This window comes from Amphiura filiformis, chromosome 6 (genome assembly GCF_039555335.1).
Source record: "Amphiura filiformis chromosome 6, Afil_fr2py, whole genome shotgun sequence".
NCBI lineage: Eukaryota > Metazoa > Echinodermata > Ophiuroidea > Amphilepidida > Amphiuridae > Amphiura > Amphiura filiformis.
The window spans coordinates 59,787,358-59,804,231 of NC_092633.1; the positions used below are offsets into that span (position 1 = coordinate 59,787,358).

At 35.4% G+C, this 16,874-nt stretch overlaps 1 protein-coding gene across 6 annotated transcripts in view; it reads left to right on the forward strand.

The window, feature by feature from the left end:
- The window catches only part of LOC140155734 (dual specificity calcium/calmodulin-dependent 3',5'-cyclic nucleotide phosphodiesterase 1A-like), a 399,762-nt gene that overhangs the window by 243,036 nt on the left and 139,852 nt on the right, over positions 1-16,874 (forward strand). For 2 of the 6 annotated variants that reach the window (XM_072178675.1, XM_072178677.1), the window contains exon 1: positions 14,907-15,175. The exons of the other annotated variants lie outside the window; for them this stretch is intronic. In XM_072178675.1, the coding sequence (XP_072034776.1) occupies positions 15,163-15,175 (13 nt within the window). In that variant the 5' untranslated portion in view covers positions 14,907-15,162. Of the gene's footprint in view, positions 1-14,906; positions 15,176-16,874 lie in introns of those variants that run through there. 6 annotated transcript variants of the gene reach the window in all.

Genomic DNA, 16,874 nt, shown 5'->3' on the forward strand with positions numbered 1-16,874 from the left:
TAAAATTGGGGCGGGCAAGACAATTTTGGCGAGCTGAAAGGGGGGGCAAGCAATTTTTGGCCATCCAAGGGGGGCAAGCGATTTTTGGCACACATTCTGGGGCGTCTTTTAAATAAAATGCTCTAAAAAGGCTTGGGAAAACAATACGGAAACGCTTTAATGTGCAAATTTTCCTGCTCGCTGCGCTCACAACATATATCTAGACCATTTAAGGTTTGAAAATTGGGATCCCAAAAATTTGGCATGTGTAAGGGGGGGCAAAGATTTTTTGGCGGGCCGAGAGGGGGGGCAAGCTATTTTGGCAGGCCGAGGGGGGGGCAAGCGGATTTTGGCGGGCCGTTCGGAAAATTTACCCCCCCGGCTCATAATTATTGCACAGCCCCTAACAGGTACAGCGATAATACTCAACAAAATAGTCTCGCTAGGGTGCTTTGGGTAATTGAATACATCATCATTTTGTTCCAAAGGGTATTTCGTTCTGAAGATCAGTGGGAATTAGAGCCTAGAAAATCAATTTCCGCGATGAAATCGGGGCATGTATCATATATTTTTGTAACCTGTATACAGTAGAGGATGAGTAAGAGCGTATTGTCTGCATAACATACAAATGTTCATGCGCAGATTAACTGTGTAAGATAAATAAGTCTACACGAGTAAATCTAGAGTGAAACGCCCTCATTTATGAATCCAAATCAATTTGAATTGAAATGTACCATGAGTTTACCCTACTGTCGACATGTCTCCCCGCTACATTAGGCTAATCAAGGCAGAAGAAAAGTTTACATTTTTATGCAGCCACACATTCTAGGGGTGAGAGCGATAGACATCTGTGATTCCGTGATCGGTGGATCTGTTTTCTGATACTCGTAGACTGTGTCAAGTCTTACGTTGGGTCAGCTCGTTATTTTGAAGGGACGTTATTACGAATTGATAAAAAAAGGGCGTTATTTCCACTGTCTTTATACTGAAATTTATTCTGAAAATATATAGTAACGCCCGGGTTAGGGTACAGGATAGGGGTAGAGTTGTGCTTAGTGTTTTGATTTAGTTGGAATAACGCTCCTTTTTGTACAATTTTGAAACAACGCCCCTTCGGAATTAAGCAAACCAAATCAAAGACATAATAGAGTAATTGCCGATGGAATTGAACAACTGGGTAGTTTCAGACTCCTAAATCGGAGTGTTTTTAATTTGTAACCCCTGTGTGGTCCAAAACACTGACCATACTTTGGTACAGTTTTTGAAAGTTTAGAATTGGTCCTCTGTGTTAATCATTGATCTTGAATATCACTGGGAGTGCATGATTGTTTTATAACATCTCCAACATAAAGAAGCTAAACAAGTTGTTTTGCCATAGAGTCCTATTAGGGTACACGTTAATCTCCTGCAGTTAATGTGCTAAACCTAAAATGGGCTGGGCTGTGCGTCGCTTTGTAATATAAATCAGAGTACGAATAATAATAACAATAACACTAACAATAATAATAATAATAATTGCACGAACCAAATACGAAAGTAATGTGATTTTTCCTGCTACTGGATAACCTAATATTACAGGAACAAACCAGTAGTCTTACTAGCCATCGGGGATCCCGGTAATATATAATTCTACATTATCACATTCCAGTGAACAAACCTATAATAATAATAATAATAATAATAATAATAATAATAATAATAATAATAATAATAATAATAATAATAATAATAATAATAATAATAATAATAATATTATTAATAATAATAATATTAATAAATACAAATAAGATTGCATGTTGCAGCTAGAAGATTTTAATAACATTATTAATTGTTTCTTTTCTTTTTTTTACTTGCATATGGTGATACTGACGTGTGTTATACAACAAAGGTAAGTTTTATTATATTCATTCTCCTTACTAATTTGTACTAAATCTTGGAAGGTATATGTTTGCTTTCACCCGTGCATTTTGGATCAGCAATGTTGTTTCAAATTTAATTTGTCCTATATGCAATTGTCTTTTTGTTCCACAAACGGAGTTTAAAAATCATACAATAGCATCTCAATTAACTTGTAATATCAGAGCATATAGCTTGTAAGACTTTGTAAACCTCGGTGTCATGTCCTTTTTATGTCCAATTATTATGTTTTCCTGGAACATCGTCATTGTGAAATGTGAATTCACAAATTGTACGTACATTTTTGTATTACTAACAGTATTTTTCGTACACATCCACGTATCATATGGTAAGCCAACAACACACCTATTTAATTCGAGTTAACAATATTGATTGGATTATACAGTATAAGCGGCACATGTTTTCTCTGGTTAACATACGCATGGATACTAACAACAACCGAAGCGTTGCATGAAATAACATTTCACTCCCAATCTGACGCCGACACAGATACGTAGCAATCTGGATTCTTTCCTTACTACCCCGTTACTACCAAATCTGTGATTTAATTTGATTGACCACTGCTATGATGTACGACTATCTCCACTTGAGTATAGTATAATGACGTAGACTTCGTTAACGTCCAAGGTCATTGGTTCAGTATGGATGACAGTCGGATGTTGTCAAGGACAATTGTCGAGACCAATCATTTTTTGAATCCATTATGCATGTATTTTACCCTTATAATTATCCAGTGGCGATGACCGTCGTAGGGTCATACTCATAGTGAATTAACTTTGCTTGTTTAACTCTAAGTCTAAGCATGCTACTTTAATAACAGTCAATAACAACCCACCTTGAACCTTCATTATATCGTATATTTGAATATACTTCTTGAATCTTCATTTGTCCTCGTTTACATGTAAGACTGGCAAGAGCAACATTTACTAATGTAAGAACACGGTGTCAGAGTATCATTTTAGCATGAACCTTTATATCATAACTTCAATAAAACAAAGCACTGCTCTTACGTCCGTTTTAGCAAAATTAACTAGAGTGATTTAATACCGGACTAAGCTTACCTTAGTTAGAATTAAACTGCTTTAAAATTACGTTTACGGTTCACGTTAGAAAAAACCTCCTCTAAACAATGAATAAAACTACTATGCTTCTTATGCTTGTATGTATTGACATTAATAGGAACTAAGGGTCAGGTATTGAACGTTCTTACGACTTGACGTGTCCTTTTAATATGTCGCACCTGTGAAGAACACATATGTGACCCCTCGGCACAACTGAGCCCGGATGTCGCCAGTGCCACTATTGAGATATGCTCCATTGAACTTACCAATAAACAATAGGAAACAAAGGATTTATTGACTGTTTTATTGATTTTTCACTACTTAAATGTCAAGTACTATATACATGATATACATCATTTTAAAGCTAATAATATCTCAAAATGATGATTGGCGACATCCGGGCTCAGTTGTGCCGAGGAGTCACATATTCACACATGTAGATGGATATGATTCTGCATAGGCGACCACCTTGACAAGCGTGTCTTACTATGCAATTAATGATCGGATTAAAAGCGTAAATATTGCTTATGCAATGGTATGCAAGTATATGCTACCCCCGGGTGCTACCGGCCTTTAGCAGTGAATGTCAACAATATGTACATATGTTGGACATAGGATTAAGTGCGTCATAGCGACGCTATTGTACAGGAACTTTATCATGGTTAACAAACTTTTTCACCTTGGCCTTATTGGAAATAACCCAGACCATAGGCAATATATGCTCGCGATGTAACTTTTTGTTAACATAACAAAAATTCACTTTACACAATATTTTCCACAGTAAATAAAGAAGTTTGTATTCAGTTTACTTTGTGATGTGCCCTGAGTAATTTAATTTATTTAATTATTTAGCTTTGTTTACAAGCTGAAAGCATTTTCATGAGATCGGAAACCCCCTTGAACTTGCAAGAGTTGGTGTTTTAAGTCATTTTGGGATTCCAAAGTCAGATCTATGTTTGGAACTTGGAAATCCCAAGTTCAGTGTATTGCACCACAGGAAAAAAAACCAGGAAGTGATGTAATGTGAAAGGTTAATGTGTATAATTATTCTTGGGAAAATCCCTTGGATTGTGAAATGGAGATCATTTTGGAAAGTTCCCCCAGGAAGTAAATGTAACAGAACGGTCTATTAATAGATTGGGAGTATTAAATGTGAGAGCTGGCGTTTTCTGATTACAGAATGTCATGGGAGATTGTAAAACTCCACATGTGTGTGTTGGTCTTTCGTGTTTCAAAAGAGAAGTACATTTTAACAAGTTTACATACCCAATAATTGAAATACAGCAACGAAGGAGATTTCGAGTACACAAAATGTGCTCTTCCTCATCAAAGGATTAAAGTTCTTCTGTCGAATTGCTGGAGTTTGCTGGGTTTATGAAAACCACACATTTGGCAAATACAGCGGAGCAGTGTTAAAGAAGCCTGTTCCCTTTAGAAAGAGTGATTGGTGAAAGAAACACCATTTTTGGAGAAAGCAGCGCAAGGAGATAAATATTTGGAGAAAGCAGCACAAGGAGATATATTTTTGGAGAAAGCAGCGCAAGAAGATAAGTGATTGGAGAAAGCAGCAGCATTTTCGTGTGAGGATGTCATACGCAAGGATATTTATAAGCGCAAGTGTACAATGGATTTCGCTGATTTTCGCAAGACAAGTGAATAAGGATATATACATCAGTCGTCCAGAACATTGCAAGAACTTTAGGATCACCAACAAGATGACCGCTGGTTAAGTACTGATAGAATAAAACTGTGATTGTGTGATTTTATTGTATATGCAATTTTTGTTATATGTACCAATCATATTTAACTTTCAATTAAAGACTTAGATTTTGTTAGCTTAATCAAACAGTGTATTTATGTTGTGCATATGTGTGAGTTCGGGTAAAAGGTGATTTTGGCCTTGAGTCAGTATGACTCGTAACAACTTTCAAGCATAACATTGATGTTGATGATGATCAACCGGCACTAAGCGTAACCTAGTCAATCAGAATCAGATGTTTTGTATAGTTTAGATGGTTTGTATAGTTTAGGTTCACATTAAGATAAATATGTTCTAATCAATGATAATCAATGACTAACACTGCTACTAACAGGTGTTTTCTATAGTTAAAAATTACGTTTGGGGTTCATATTAAGATAATACACATGTTTTAATCAGTCATAATCATTGACCAGGGACAGGCGAATTGCGCGGAAACAAATAGCCAATTGCGCGGAAAAAATAGCAAAGTGCGCTGAAATGTGCGGAAAAAACAGCCATTTATATTTTATATGTATGTTTTATAATTAAAACATACATACAAATACAAGAAAAAATAAAACATGTCAAATTATGAACTTATATACCGTGTCATACCGTGGTATATATATTTTTAGCATTATGATATCTTATTCACACAATTTGTGGCAATTTTTGACCATTTTAGGCATTTTGGTGGCCATTTTGAAAAGCGCCCTCTATCTGGAGTTTCCCACCAATTGATCATTTCATACTTTTTGCATGCCTCAAACCACTTTCAATTCATTATTCCCGTGATACGGAATTACTATTTTCACCCCTACCTTACGTATATACATCCCACAGGATTATCATACACCCAATACGTGAAAGAGATAAAGTTACTCGAAGTTTCACAATCTTTCTTTAAAGTTTCTCAAAATCTTAAAAAGTTATTTTAAGTTTCGTAAAATTGGTTACATTCATGTTTTGTTAATCTATCGTTGCATTACTGTGACGCTTCAAACAAGTCTGATAGTTCAATGCAGACAAACCATTAAATGTTCACATTCCATAGTGAATTGGGCGGAAAAACATAAATTCGCGGAGAAAATGAAATTACGCGGAGAAAGGAAAATTTCGCGGCGAAAATCGCTGGACCTTGTCATTGACTAACTGCTAACCCTACTACTTTTTATATGTGCATGTACTGACACTAAGTTGAATATTGAAATATTAGAGTACTTACATCTTTGTTAGTTTCCATGCGTCCATTAGAAAAGACCTTGTAGAATTTTAAGTTCAAGAACACATAATTTGACCCACTATTGATGGTAGTATATGAAGTGCAATTAGTAATCGAATTAAGAGAGTAAATATTACTGATGCAATGGAAGTAGAAACTCATATGCTATAGACAGGTTTAGACACGCGAGGCATGTGCTAAGAGATATCGGCATTTGGTAGCAAATGAATGTCAACAATACATATGTTGGACATCGGATTAAGGGGTGGGGTATGAACGTTTGGACAGTATTTATTGTGGGACATTAGAGCACATCAGACATATCGAATTGAATTCTGAATACGAAGAATGTCCTTCTGATATCAAATAAATTAGATTTTTGAAATTCGCAATGTAATACACATTTTATGGCAAATGATTAAAAATTGATATTTTGATATTTAACAGTACTCAAAGTAAACTTTATAAATCTGATGATTTATACTTAAAGTGTATGTAGGTGGGATCAAAGCACATCATAGTTTTAGCAATTATTTAGAACAATTTTATCCCCGAACAAACGTGAACCCTTAATGTAATCAGTCGTCTTAGGGCATTTAAATAAAGGCACTTAATTTAATGCCCACGTGACTGGATGGGGGCTGACATTACAGCGTCTAGACAGGATGTCTGGAAAAGTGACCTTTGGCACAGCGGGTGGTCTTCCTGTGTATTTCAATTGAAAAAGCGGGATGCATGTCCAAATTTTCTAGCAAATTTGTCATTTTTTTGCAACTTTGTAGTATTATTGTAAGAGTTTCCGTCGATAACTTTTTTTTCCATCGATCAAAACTTTCAAAATTTAGTTCTTGAAAACATACTAAAAAAACAGAATCCCCCATGTATAATTATTTTTGCCTATTAAATTTGAAAGGTCAGGTGTACATCAAAATTTTGATGTACTTACACCTACTACTTTTGGAAAATTGAAATACTATAAAAGACCTACACTTTATAGTTTCCATCAATTAGAAAATACTGTAATAGAATTGGTGTGTCCTTGTCAATAAAACATAAATTGACCCACTATTGATGGTAGTAAATAAGTGCCATTAACAATCTGTGCGTAGAAGCTGACTTTTTAATAGGCGGATATAATCCCATACAGACGTCTACCATGGAAAGCGTGTCCTACTATGCAATTAATGATCGAATTAAGAGAGTAAATATTGCTGATGCAATGGAAGTAGAAACCCATATGCTTTAGACAGGTTTAGACACGCGAGGTATGTGCTAAGAGATTGCGGCCTTTGGTAGCAATGAATGTCAACAATACATATGTTAGACATAGGATTAAGTGTGGCGTAGCGACGCTACTAGTATTGTACAGCAAATTTATCATAATTAAAAACTTTCCCACCTTGTGACAGTCATTCTGGAACCCGGACCATAGGCTATAAAGTCTTTCCGATATTACAGCTTCATGTGACAGCAATTCAGCATATGAGAAGTTCGTATTCACATTACTTTTAATCTTCTATTGAAAATAGAAACTAGTATAAATATTGCAAGTGCATTTTTCAACTTATAATTATAATTATTGCAAAGGAAACGACAGCCAGGTAAAATTCTAACACCTTATTAGGAGCTTTGTCTAACATATTGTACGGAACCTTCAAATCACTCTATGAACTACTGGGATAAGCATGTTTGATGTATTTACATTAATATGAACAACAGTTCAGGTGTACATTAAAATATTCAAGTACTTACAACTATGGGAAACTAAGTTTTTAACACCAGTCTTCACATACATAAATGACAGCCATACTGTAAATATTTACTGACAATCCAGCAAGATTTGAACCTGGGACCTTTAGATCACTGGATGGCCCGATGCTCTACCAACTAACGAGTCAGATGGGAAAGGAGAGCAGTGATTTGATCACTTTATAGCCGTTGAGTTCAATACCCGTATTGCAACAATAATTGTAAGGTACTTTATCTCGATTACTCCTCTCCACCTAGGTGTATATATGGGTACCGGCATTCTTTAATGCTGGTAAGGTAACATACTCGCTGTGGAGGAGGTGTAGCGATCACCCTAATGCAACATTACAAGGAGGAGTCTTGCCCAATCGCCAATGAAAGAGAGATGGGCACTCCGTTCACTGTTTATATACAGGTTCGCCTCCTTTACCTTTACCTTTTTACCTTAGGCCATAGACGCAGACACAGACAACTTTTTGCAACATAAAATTATTGTTCTTGTGACATTATTCTCCTCGGCATATAAGATGCTTGTATTTTTTTCTGTTAACAATTAAAATATTGTTGGTAAAAATCATTACAATTACATCTTTTGAACCCCAGTCACGTTTCAAAAACGAGAGCCACGTAAAAATAAAGTACTGGATATGTAGACTAATAATTTTAACACCTTAAGAAGCCTACGAACCTCATTCCAGACCCAATCTGCGGCACAGTTGTGCTTTTGATCCCCTTGTATCCGTACGCCCCCATCTTATCTTCCCGAGTCAATTGTTTAGTGTCACACTATTACTTCATTCAAAAGCGCTATGACCGCAGTTAGCATGTTAGTCACAATTTTTCATAGTCAGTTTTTACACAACCGTGAGATTAGCACAGACTAGGCTGTACGTGTCTTTAATCATACAGGATCTTCTTTGTTTTTCTTTCTTCTGTCGACCTTTAAATGAGCTCTATTTTGACCGAACTTGGCAACAACCATCACTGGCCATGACCACTCATTTCAAAGGTCAGCTGAAAGGTCACGCAGAAAAACGTCACTTCAACTCAAAATGCAACTTCCCCACATAATTTCCGTGCGAATATTTGTCAAAATTGATAACATCTCTTTGTTGTTATATATTGTTCAGTCTACTTAAATTTGGAATCATTATTCTTTCAAAGCACCTGCAAGAAACTTTAATGCACGTACTTTACTAATCAAAGTGAAAAACAGGTGCAACTGTCTTGCTTTGTTACCAGTAAATCTTCGTTAATAAATGCTTGGTTTCGTGGACATTTATTAAGCGTCCTATATTACGTTTAATCGTTCTCTTTTTCAACATTACGGTGATTAAAGGCCCATTCAGTGATTTGCTCATCCGGACGATCGTAAAATTCATCACAATTCAGATTTAAGTACCTTTGTCACTGTCATTGATGTGCTAACATAGCCTACTAGTGGTTCAGCCGAAAGCCATGTATTTAAGACATAAGAAAGCATTTACATAAATCTGTAATTTATAAACTGACAGTATATAAGTAGCTAGAATTATTTGAATGAGGCTTTAACGTCGTCAATACTGCTATTTTCATTGTTTTTTGCCAATTTTTTCATTTCAAAAATACCCAATGACAATTTGAATGACTTATCCTTCACTTTGAAGCAATTTATAAACAATTTTATTTTTTTACACTTGCACTGGGATCACTAAATGGGCCTTTAATAGCAACCCTTTACTATATATATATATAGCTAGTAAGGTAAAGGTAAAGGGGCATGCATCTTACAGGACCATCTATCTTTGGAAGAGACTTGGGGCCGGGCATCTCCGAGAATAATGTTGTTGTGGGGGTCCGCCACTCCTCCACCACGAGTCTGTTAACCTTCCCAGCACAAGCAGATATCCATTAAAAGCACAGCACGATGGCACCACCGCGGTTTGAACCCGGAAACATCCGCTTTAAAAATGAGTCCGCCCGTGCCGCTAGGAAACCTTGACCCCTATCTAGAAGTGGTTACAAATAATCAATAACATAGTTTTAACCTTACAAATACTGAGCTATAAAATTATTTTGTTATACGGACTACGAAGGGGATGGGGGTTGCAACCCCCTAATTTTCAAATATAAACATCATATACCGATATATTTGTACCAATCTATAACTATTGGTCTCCTCCATATAGTGATACCAAAATAAGTACAAACATTCCCCACATAATGTCCCTATGACGTCATAATGTGAGCGCGCCCATTCAAATTTGAGAAAAGTATAGGCAAAATTGATATTCGGTGAATTTTCTCCTAAATATAAAAGAAAATTTTCAAACTAACTAACAAGTGAAAAGTCAGTAGCTCTTGGAATAATTTCAGAGAGCGAAATGAAAATCATTGATTTTACTGTAGAAACCAATGGTGGGCCTCACTAACCCCCTCTATGGTCATTTTCGATGGACGGTCATACCTCCAGTTTAGGTGCAGGGTAACAATTTTACCACTAAAAATTAATGAGTACAAAGGATTGGTCTACGATTAGCTTAGGTCGTTTGGGGGCGTAAACAGGCGCGTTGTTTTTATGACGGATATAAAGTCTTAAGGGGTTGATACACCCCTTCGTCATAGTTCTAGGATTAATGTTGTAAGTGTTTGTAACACCAACTATCCTGTCAGTCCTGTTGTATTCTATAATATATATATACATGTATATGGTGGAAAATGCAACGTAAATTAAAAACCAGATAATTGTGAAAAGTAAAACAAGCAAAGCAGCTTAAAGATGTCAATTTTAAGCGTCAATTCCTGACAAAACGTAGGTTACGGTGATGGGGATAGGATATAATAATTCGATCCGAAGAGGCTGGAAGCCAATCATGTTGCCGTGCCAGGGTCCAGTAAATCAGACCTGAACCAAATGACTTATACTAATCGTAGAACTATCCTTTGTGATCATTTTTGTGATACAAAATTTAACCAACTCCCATACTTGGTCATCAAGCACAGCAATTAGAGGAGCTGGTGAAACACACTTTTTAGGTTTTTGCTTCTTTGAATTTTATGGAAGTATAATAAATGTGTCTTTTCATATTCAGTCTCTGCTTATTTTGATATCAATGGATAGAGAAGATCGTAGCTATGCATCGGTACCAATGTAACAGTAACGTTAGATATCAAAAAGGGGTGAGTAGGAACGATCCCCCTCGTAGTTAGTGTAACAAAATACGAGGGTTAAGAACATGAATAAAAGAGATTCGTTTATCTGTAAGAATTGGGTCACATTGGGTCGGCTACACTTCGTAACTCATGCGTCATTGTTTACGGCAACTTCGCTATCAAATAATCTAATTTAAGTGTTTACTTAGAAAATACGTTCGAAGAATAATACCCTGGATCTTTTAAAGTGATAGCATTTTCAGTTCGTATGACGATAACTTAACTAACAGGTCGTAAATTATTATCTAAATGCCGTTGAAGTGACCTACAGTCATGACAGTTTGCTTAAACAACTTATAATCAAAGTGATAAACTCATGTCAACGGATATAGAAAGCGACTTAACAATTGGTTTAAAATAAGGTCTGCAATTTTCGTGTGATTCGATAGCCAATTTTACCATTTTGTTTTGAATTTTATTTTGTATGCATTCTTTCATAAGTAATATTGTGAAGCGTGCACATAAAACAATGTCAAGCGATTGATCCAGGTAGATGACTCTGTACCAATCAAAACAATAAAGCAGTTCAATGATTTGTCAAAAATAGTTTATCCATAGGAGAAAAGAGCATAGAGTTCAATTTACATGTATATTGGGTTTTCAGGATGCATTGTATTACCGCATGTATTGTCTTGTCTTTTCTATAACAACACGAAAATCCAACATGTCCAATGGGATGTCGCTTTATTTATTGCGAAAAGCTGGCCTTTGTTTCACTAAGCTATATTATTGTGAGACAAATCTTGCGAAGGTTGTTGGAACCCCAAACTAAACGACCTTCACTTTCAGCAGATTTATAACTAAGGATCTGCATTTTCATTATCAACTGACGAGCAGTAAATCCTACATTTTTATTCTTACTGATTTTCGCAAGAATGGTCTTACGATTAGCCATAGTGATTTCGTATATTGAAACATCCCAGTTTCAATGTTGCAATGTTGTTGCAACTCCCCTAATAAACAACACATACCGTTATATTTGGTACCAATGTATAGCTATGGGTCTCCTCTATCCAGTGATACCAAAATAAGTACAAACATGCTCCACATAATGGCGCTATGACATGACTTCATAATGTGATAGCGCCTATGCAAATTGGGGAAATTCTGGCTATGTACAAAAGTATGGGCAAAATTGATTTTCGGCTAAAAATTCTACCAAAATGCGGCTTTCACCGAATGATTTCCTCAGTATAAAAGGAAATGACTATTTCAACCTAACTAACAAGTAAAAGGTCAGTAGCTCTTGGAACAATTTCACAGGAGGGAAATGAAAACCCCCTCTATGGTCATCTTTGACGACCAGTCCTACCCCCGGGTAAGGTCTTGAGGTAAAACTTGTGTCTCTGAAATGAGCGCAAAGAATGGATACACAAGGTATAGTGCCAATAAGAACACTACTTTGGCCTAAAAGAGTGTTTGATTGGCGATTAAGAGCTATAAGGTCGGTCGGTCAGATTCTTTTTATGCCAATCAAGTATCTTTTTGTGGGCATCTCAACATATTTTTCGTTCAATAAATGTATGTCATCCGGTATTTCCATCATAAATTCAATTGTTTAAACGGCCAAACACCTGTACTTAGACAGCAAGTGTAGAAGTCAATAACTTCTCACATTTCAAGCAAGCCGTTGGCATTGCTTTTGTATTTATCACCTTTAGCTAGACCAGCTAGACTAGCTATATATTTCTGTCGAAAAAGACAAATGAGAGACATTGATGGGTTTCTGTTAAAGTGTTACTTAATCATCTGGTGACAAATTTGTTCGCTTTTTCACATGTCTTTCATTATGTGTTGTAACAACGGGAGACAGGTGTGTTCGACGACTTGAAATACAGTTGCTAACATTTCTTTTATGAATAAAACAAAAACGTCGACATTGCTCATACTAGTGACACTTGATAATGGGAACAATAATATATGGGTTGCTTATCAGGTCATCGTCGGCTGGAAACTGGACTGGAAACTGGACCTTAATCTCCCTTTACTGGTTGTGTAGATTTCAAATGGATTCATTAAGGTCATGTCTTCCGTATGGGGTATATGGATTTCAACTGTAATTGCTCTATTTCATTAATAAACAGAATAAAATGCTACAAAGTGTACACATATAGCCTATATGTTATAATAAAATAAACATTAGTATATTTGAGAATGTTAAAAGTTTATAGCTTTTTTAATACAAATAATGCTTCCTGTCTGTAATTGCCACTAGTGTCAACATGCCATTAGCTGGTAGAACAACTTTTAACATTGTATTAGCTTCCTAAAATCCCCAGCCTTATTAATAATAATGGTAATATCGTGCCCAACAACATTAGCGATAAATTCCAGTTCTTGCTGTTAATATCGTCACCAAGTTTGATTAAACCTCTGGGCATAAATGGATGTAACACAAACATAATACTCTCTATATTAGTTATTGATTGACTACATCTTTCAACTCATATATTTTCATTAGCAATCTAAAAAATTGTTGACCGGATCAAAATAAAATATTGAATTAACTTAATCAAAATTACCACAATTGAAGGAAAACACGGTTACCATTAGAATGAGCTAAAAGTGTGAACTTAACAATAGCATTTTATGACGTGTATTTTTAATACAAAAATAGGTCAATCATTATTTAAACAAACTGAAGCCTCGTCTTAGCAGACTAGATATTTCCACGTGTAATAATGGATAACAACCAACTTGACCTTTTGTACTCTCAAAAGCAAGGCAAATTAAAATTGCACTCGTTTGCTGGAGGCAATCTGATCTTGAATTTCGAATTAATAAATTTATTGGATACGAATAAATAACGAATTGTCATTATTGTACATGATCCACTCGCGCTTTGGATTCAGATATATTACCTTATACCGTGTATGTTTGGCTATATGACATTTACGCCTACCTAGAAATATGATGTGCCCTATAACATTGATAATACAGACTACATTATTGTTGTAAATTGACAAACACATGAGACAAATTAATTAAAAAATTTAATTCGAAGGAAACAGGTTTCTTATATGTTCCAAGGAGATACAAACAATTCTGGTATTAAAGGAAAGATTTAACACTTTTCGAGGAAAATAGGATCTCATAGTGTCCAAAAAGATAATAAAAAGTTATGGAAAGGAAAGATTTTACACTTGTTATATCAGGTATATAAATAAGGTGACCAGACGATTAAACTTGATAACGATGCTCCTGTTTGCTATGAAACTAATCCGATAAACAGAAATAGGTACTATTCTGAAAGAAAGGAATTACAAGAAATAGATGCCAGCAGATTTACGATTTGTACCTTGCTTAAATGGAAATTTTATTTATTCAACATTGACTTTAAATTGTTGTGTCTAGTGCGCGGCATGAAACTACCCAACGAATAGAAAAGACAAGCTGATTGGATTTTAACGCTACATAAATATCTTATTTACTGCTAGCGATTTTGTTTCAATATATGACAACTTGTACACTCAAGCACCAGGGGGGTACATAAAAGGTATACTTAGCCCGCCTTAAAGTCTGATTAATCTTAACGTCGTTCTACTTCAGAGTCTCTCCCCTTTTTTGATCGAAGTTTAATTTAAAGAAATCAATATTGTGTAAATTGAGTGAACGGTTAAGGTGGTGAAATGTTCCTTGCTCATTAATTACAGAACGTGTAGTTATATGATATCATCAAATCTCTTTTAGATTCACGTCTATATCCTATACCTGAAATTGGAATTCAATACCTATTCCCTGCGACCACTGCGCTCCGGGACTGCGCTTCGACAATTACCTTACACTTAGTCTTATTGGCGTGATTTTGACTGTCTTTTACTATCGAGTTGGGATTATAACACCTTTTAGCAGTCACTGGCCAATTAAAATGCGTAGATTTTGTGATTGAAACAGCGCATGCAACGCAGATATATTTGATTAGTTATTGGAAGCAGTATAATGACCCAGTAGACATTTCGGCAGCGCATACTCAGAATCATCACACCAGCATCACCCATCCACATTCCGGTCCTTCATCAATACTTCCACTCTTGTGTGTGCTGGTATGTATATATATTTTCACCCAAGCGCACAAATTGGTTCTCTTGTAAGCCCTGCATATGAGATCAGTCTTATTATTGCCGCTGCTTATAACGAGGATCATGAAATGTATATTAATCAAGCCACCTTGGGTAGCTCAGATCATTTAGTTGAATTGCTACGGTGATGCAGGAACGACCTGGGAGTAACAAATATCTAACATAAGAGAATACCATCACTTTTGGGGAATTCTATTGCTCATTGCATTAGCTGGCATAACTATGGAGGACGGAGGTAAGTTGACTTAATTCAAATTGGATAATGAAAATGATGTTGTCTGCTGAAACAAAAGTTACTTTGCGATTTTGCAGTTAGACGATAACAGTTAGCAGGTTTAAGAAATTATAACGCCTGACTCGAAAGTCGTATATACACTTATCAAAGGAAACATCTGAGCTAATATTGAGAAGATTAATTTAAAAAACATCGTTTTCAGACATTGGCTAATCAAATTATCTAAACAAGAAGATATATGGCAAAATATTTTAATTATTGTTTTGCATACTAATTCAAAACCTGCTGAAAATAATGTATATGTGGTTTCTTGGAGGTGTGGAGTGTCACAAAGACAGTAAATGAACAAATTAAATATATTTCTATTATATCAAGTTATATTTCATTCCATGTTGAATTTCTCGTCATTTTAGCCAGATCAGTTTTATTAAATGGAACAATAAATAGGTCAAACAATGTCATGTTCATTTCTCCTTATAATGCATGTTTTATATTCCAAACGAAGTTAAAGCCTTAAAATGTATATTAGGGAGTTCAAAAAAGAAATTGTGTAAATTGCATCTTCTCCACTGCAAAAGCCTGTCTTGTTAATTGCAAATCTTTAAGTTAGTGACCTGAGTTTTTGATTCTGACAGAATCTTTATTAAAGGCATTGTCTATCCCATATACGGTACATCACATCGTCAAAATAAGGTCTGAAAGATATATTTAAGGTTTTCTTGATTAAGGCACTAAGATCCATACATAATTAACTATATCTAATTAACACAATTCTTGTTGCCGTTTCGATGTCATTATGTTCTTTCTAATTATGAAACCAGTGATGGTCATTGCGTGCACTTACTGCTCCCCCTAATTAAAAACAATTGATTTTTTTTCTATTGATCACACGATCAAAAATAAAACGAGCTGTTTGAATGATACATTATGAAATGAGAAGTTATTATTATGTAGGTAATATATACAATGTCATATTTTAGCTGCGCGTTTATTATAAATTCAAAACAAATTGTACATTTATCCAAGTTGTTGACAAGCAAACAATTCCTGATAAATATCTATATTGTAACTGTCTTGAAATTATTGCTGTCTCCCGTATGACAGTTTCCTTGTTAGTTTTATATTAAACTCGACCGTAAACAATATTGCTGTTTATTTTTAATTTGCACCACAAACGATCTATGTTTAAAAGAGTGGAAATCAACTCCTTAGGGGTGATTTTTTCCAGGTGTTAAGTAGCCACCTTTATTCTTCATAAAACAACACAACATATTTTTTTCCGGTGGCAAAGAAGAGCATAATAATAATTGAAGCCAACCACCAGCAGCGTTTTGGACACAAAGCACGAACAAGGGAGAAAAGAACAGAGGAAAATTGGACTGCTAAATGGCATTCCAAATATTTAAGTATGACTATTAATAAAAGCCGACAGAGAACAACATAAGCAGACAAATATAACGGTGACATTTGAATGACCACTCCAAAAGGAGCACCCTTTAGAAGAATAATAATTTATGTTACTTCCCTTTCTTTGCAAATACTTACATTTCTACTCTTTGGTGTGTGGTCCCCTAGATCAGTCTTTGACTGTTTTTCACTCTTTTACAATAAGGGGGTAATGTAACGGTTTTTCTGTTTTGTGAAACACTATTTACCTACTAGTAATACACACCTATTCCTACGTCTCATCTTGCGTAGC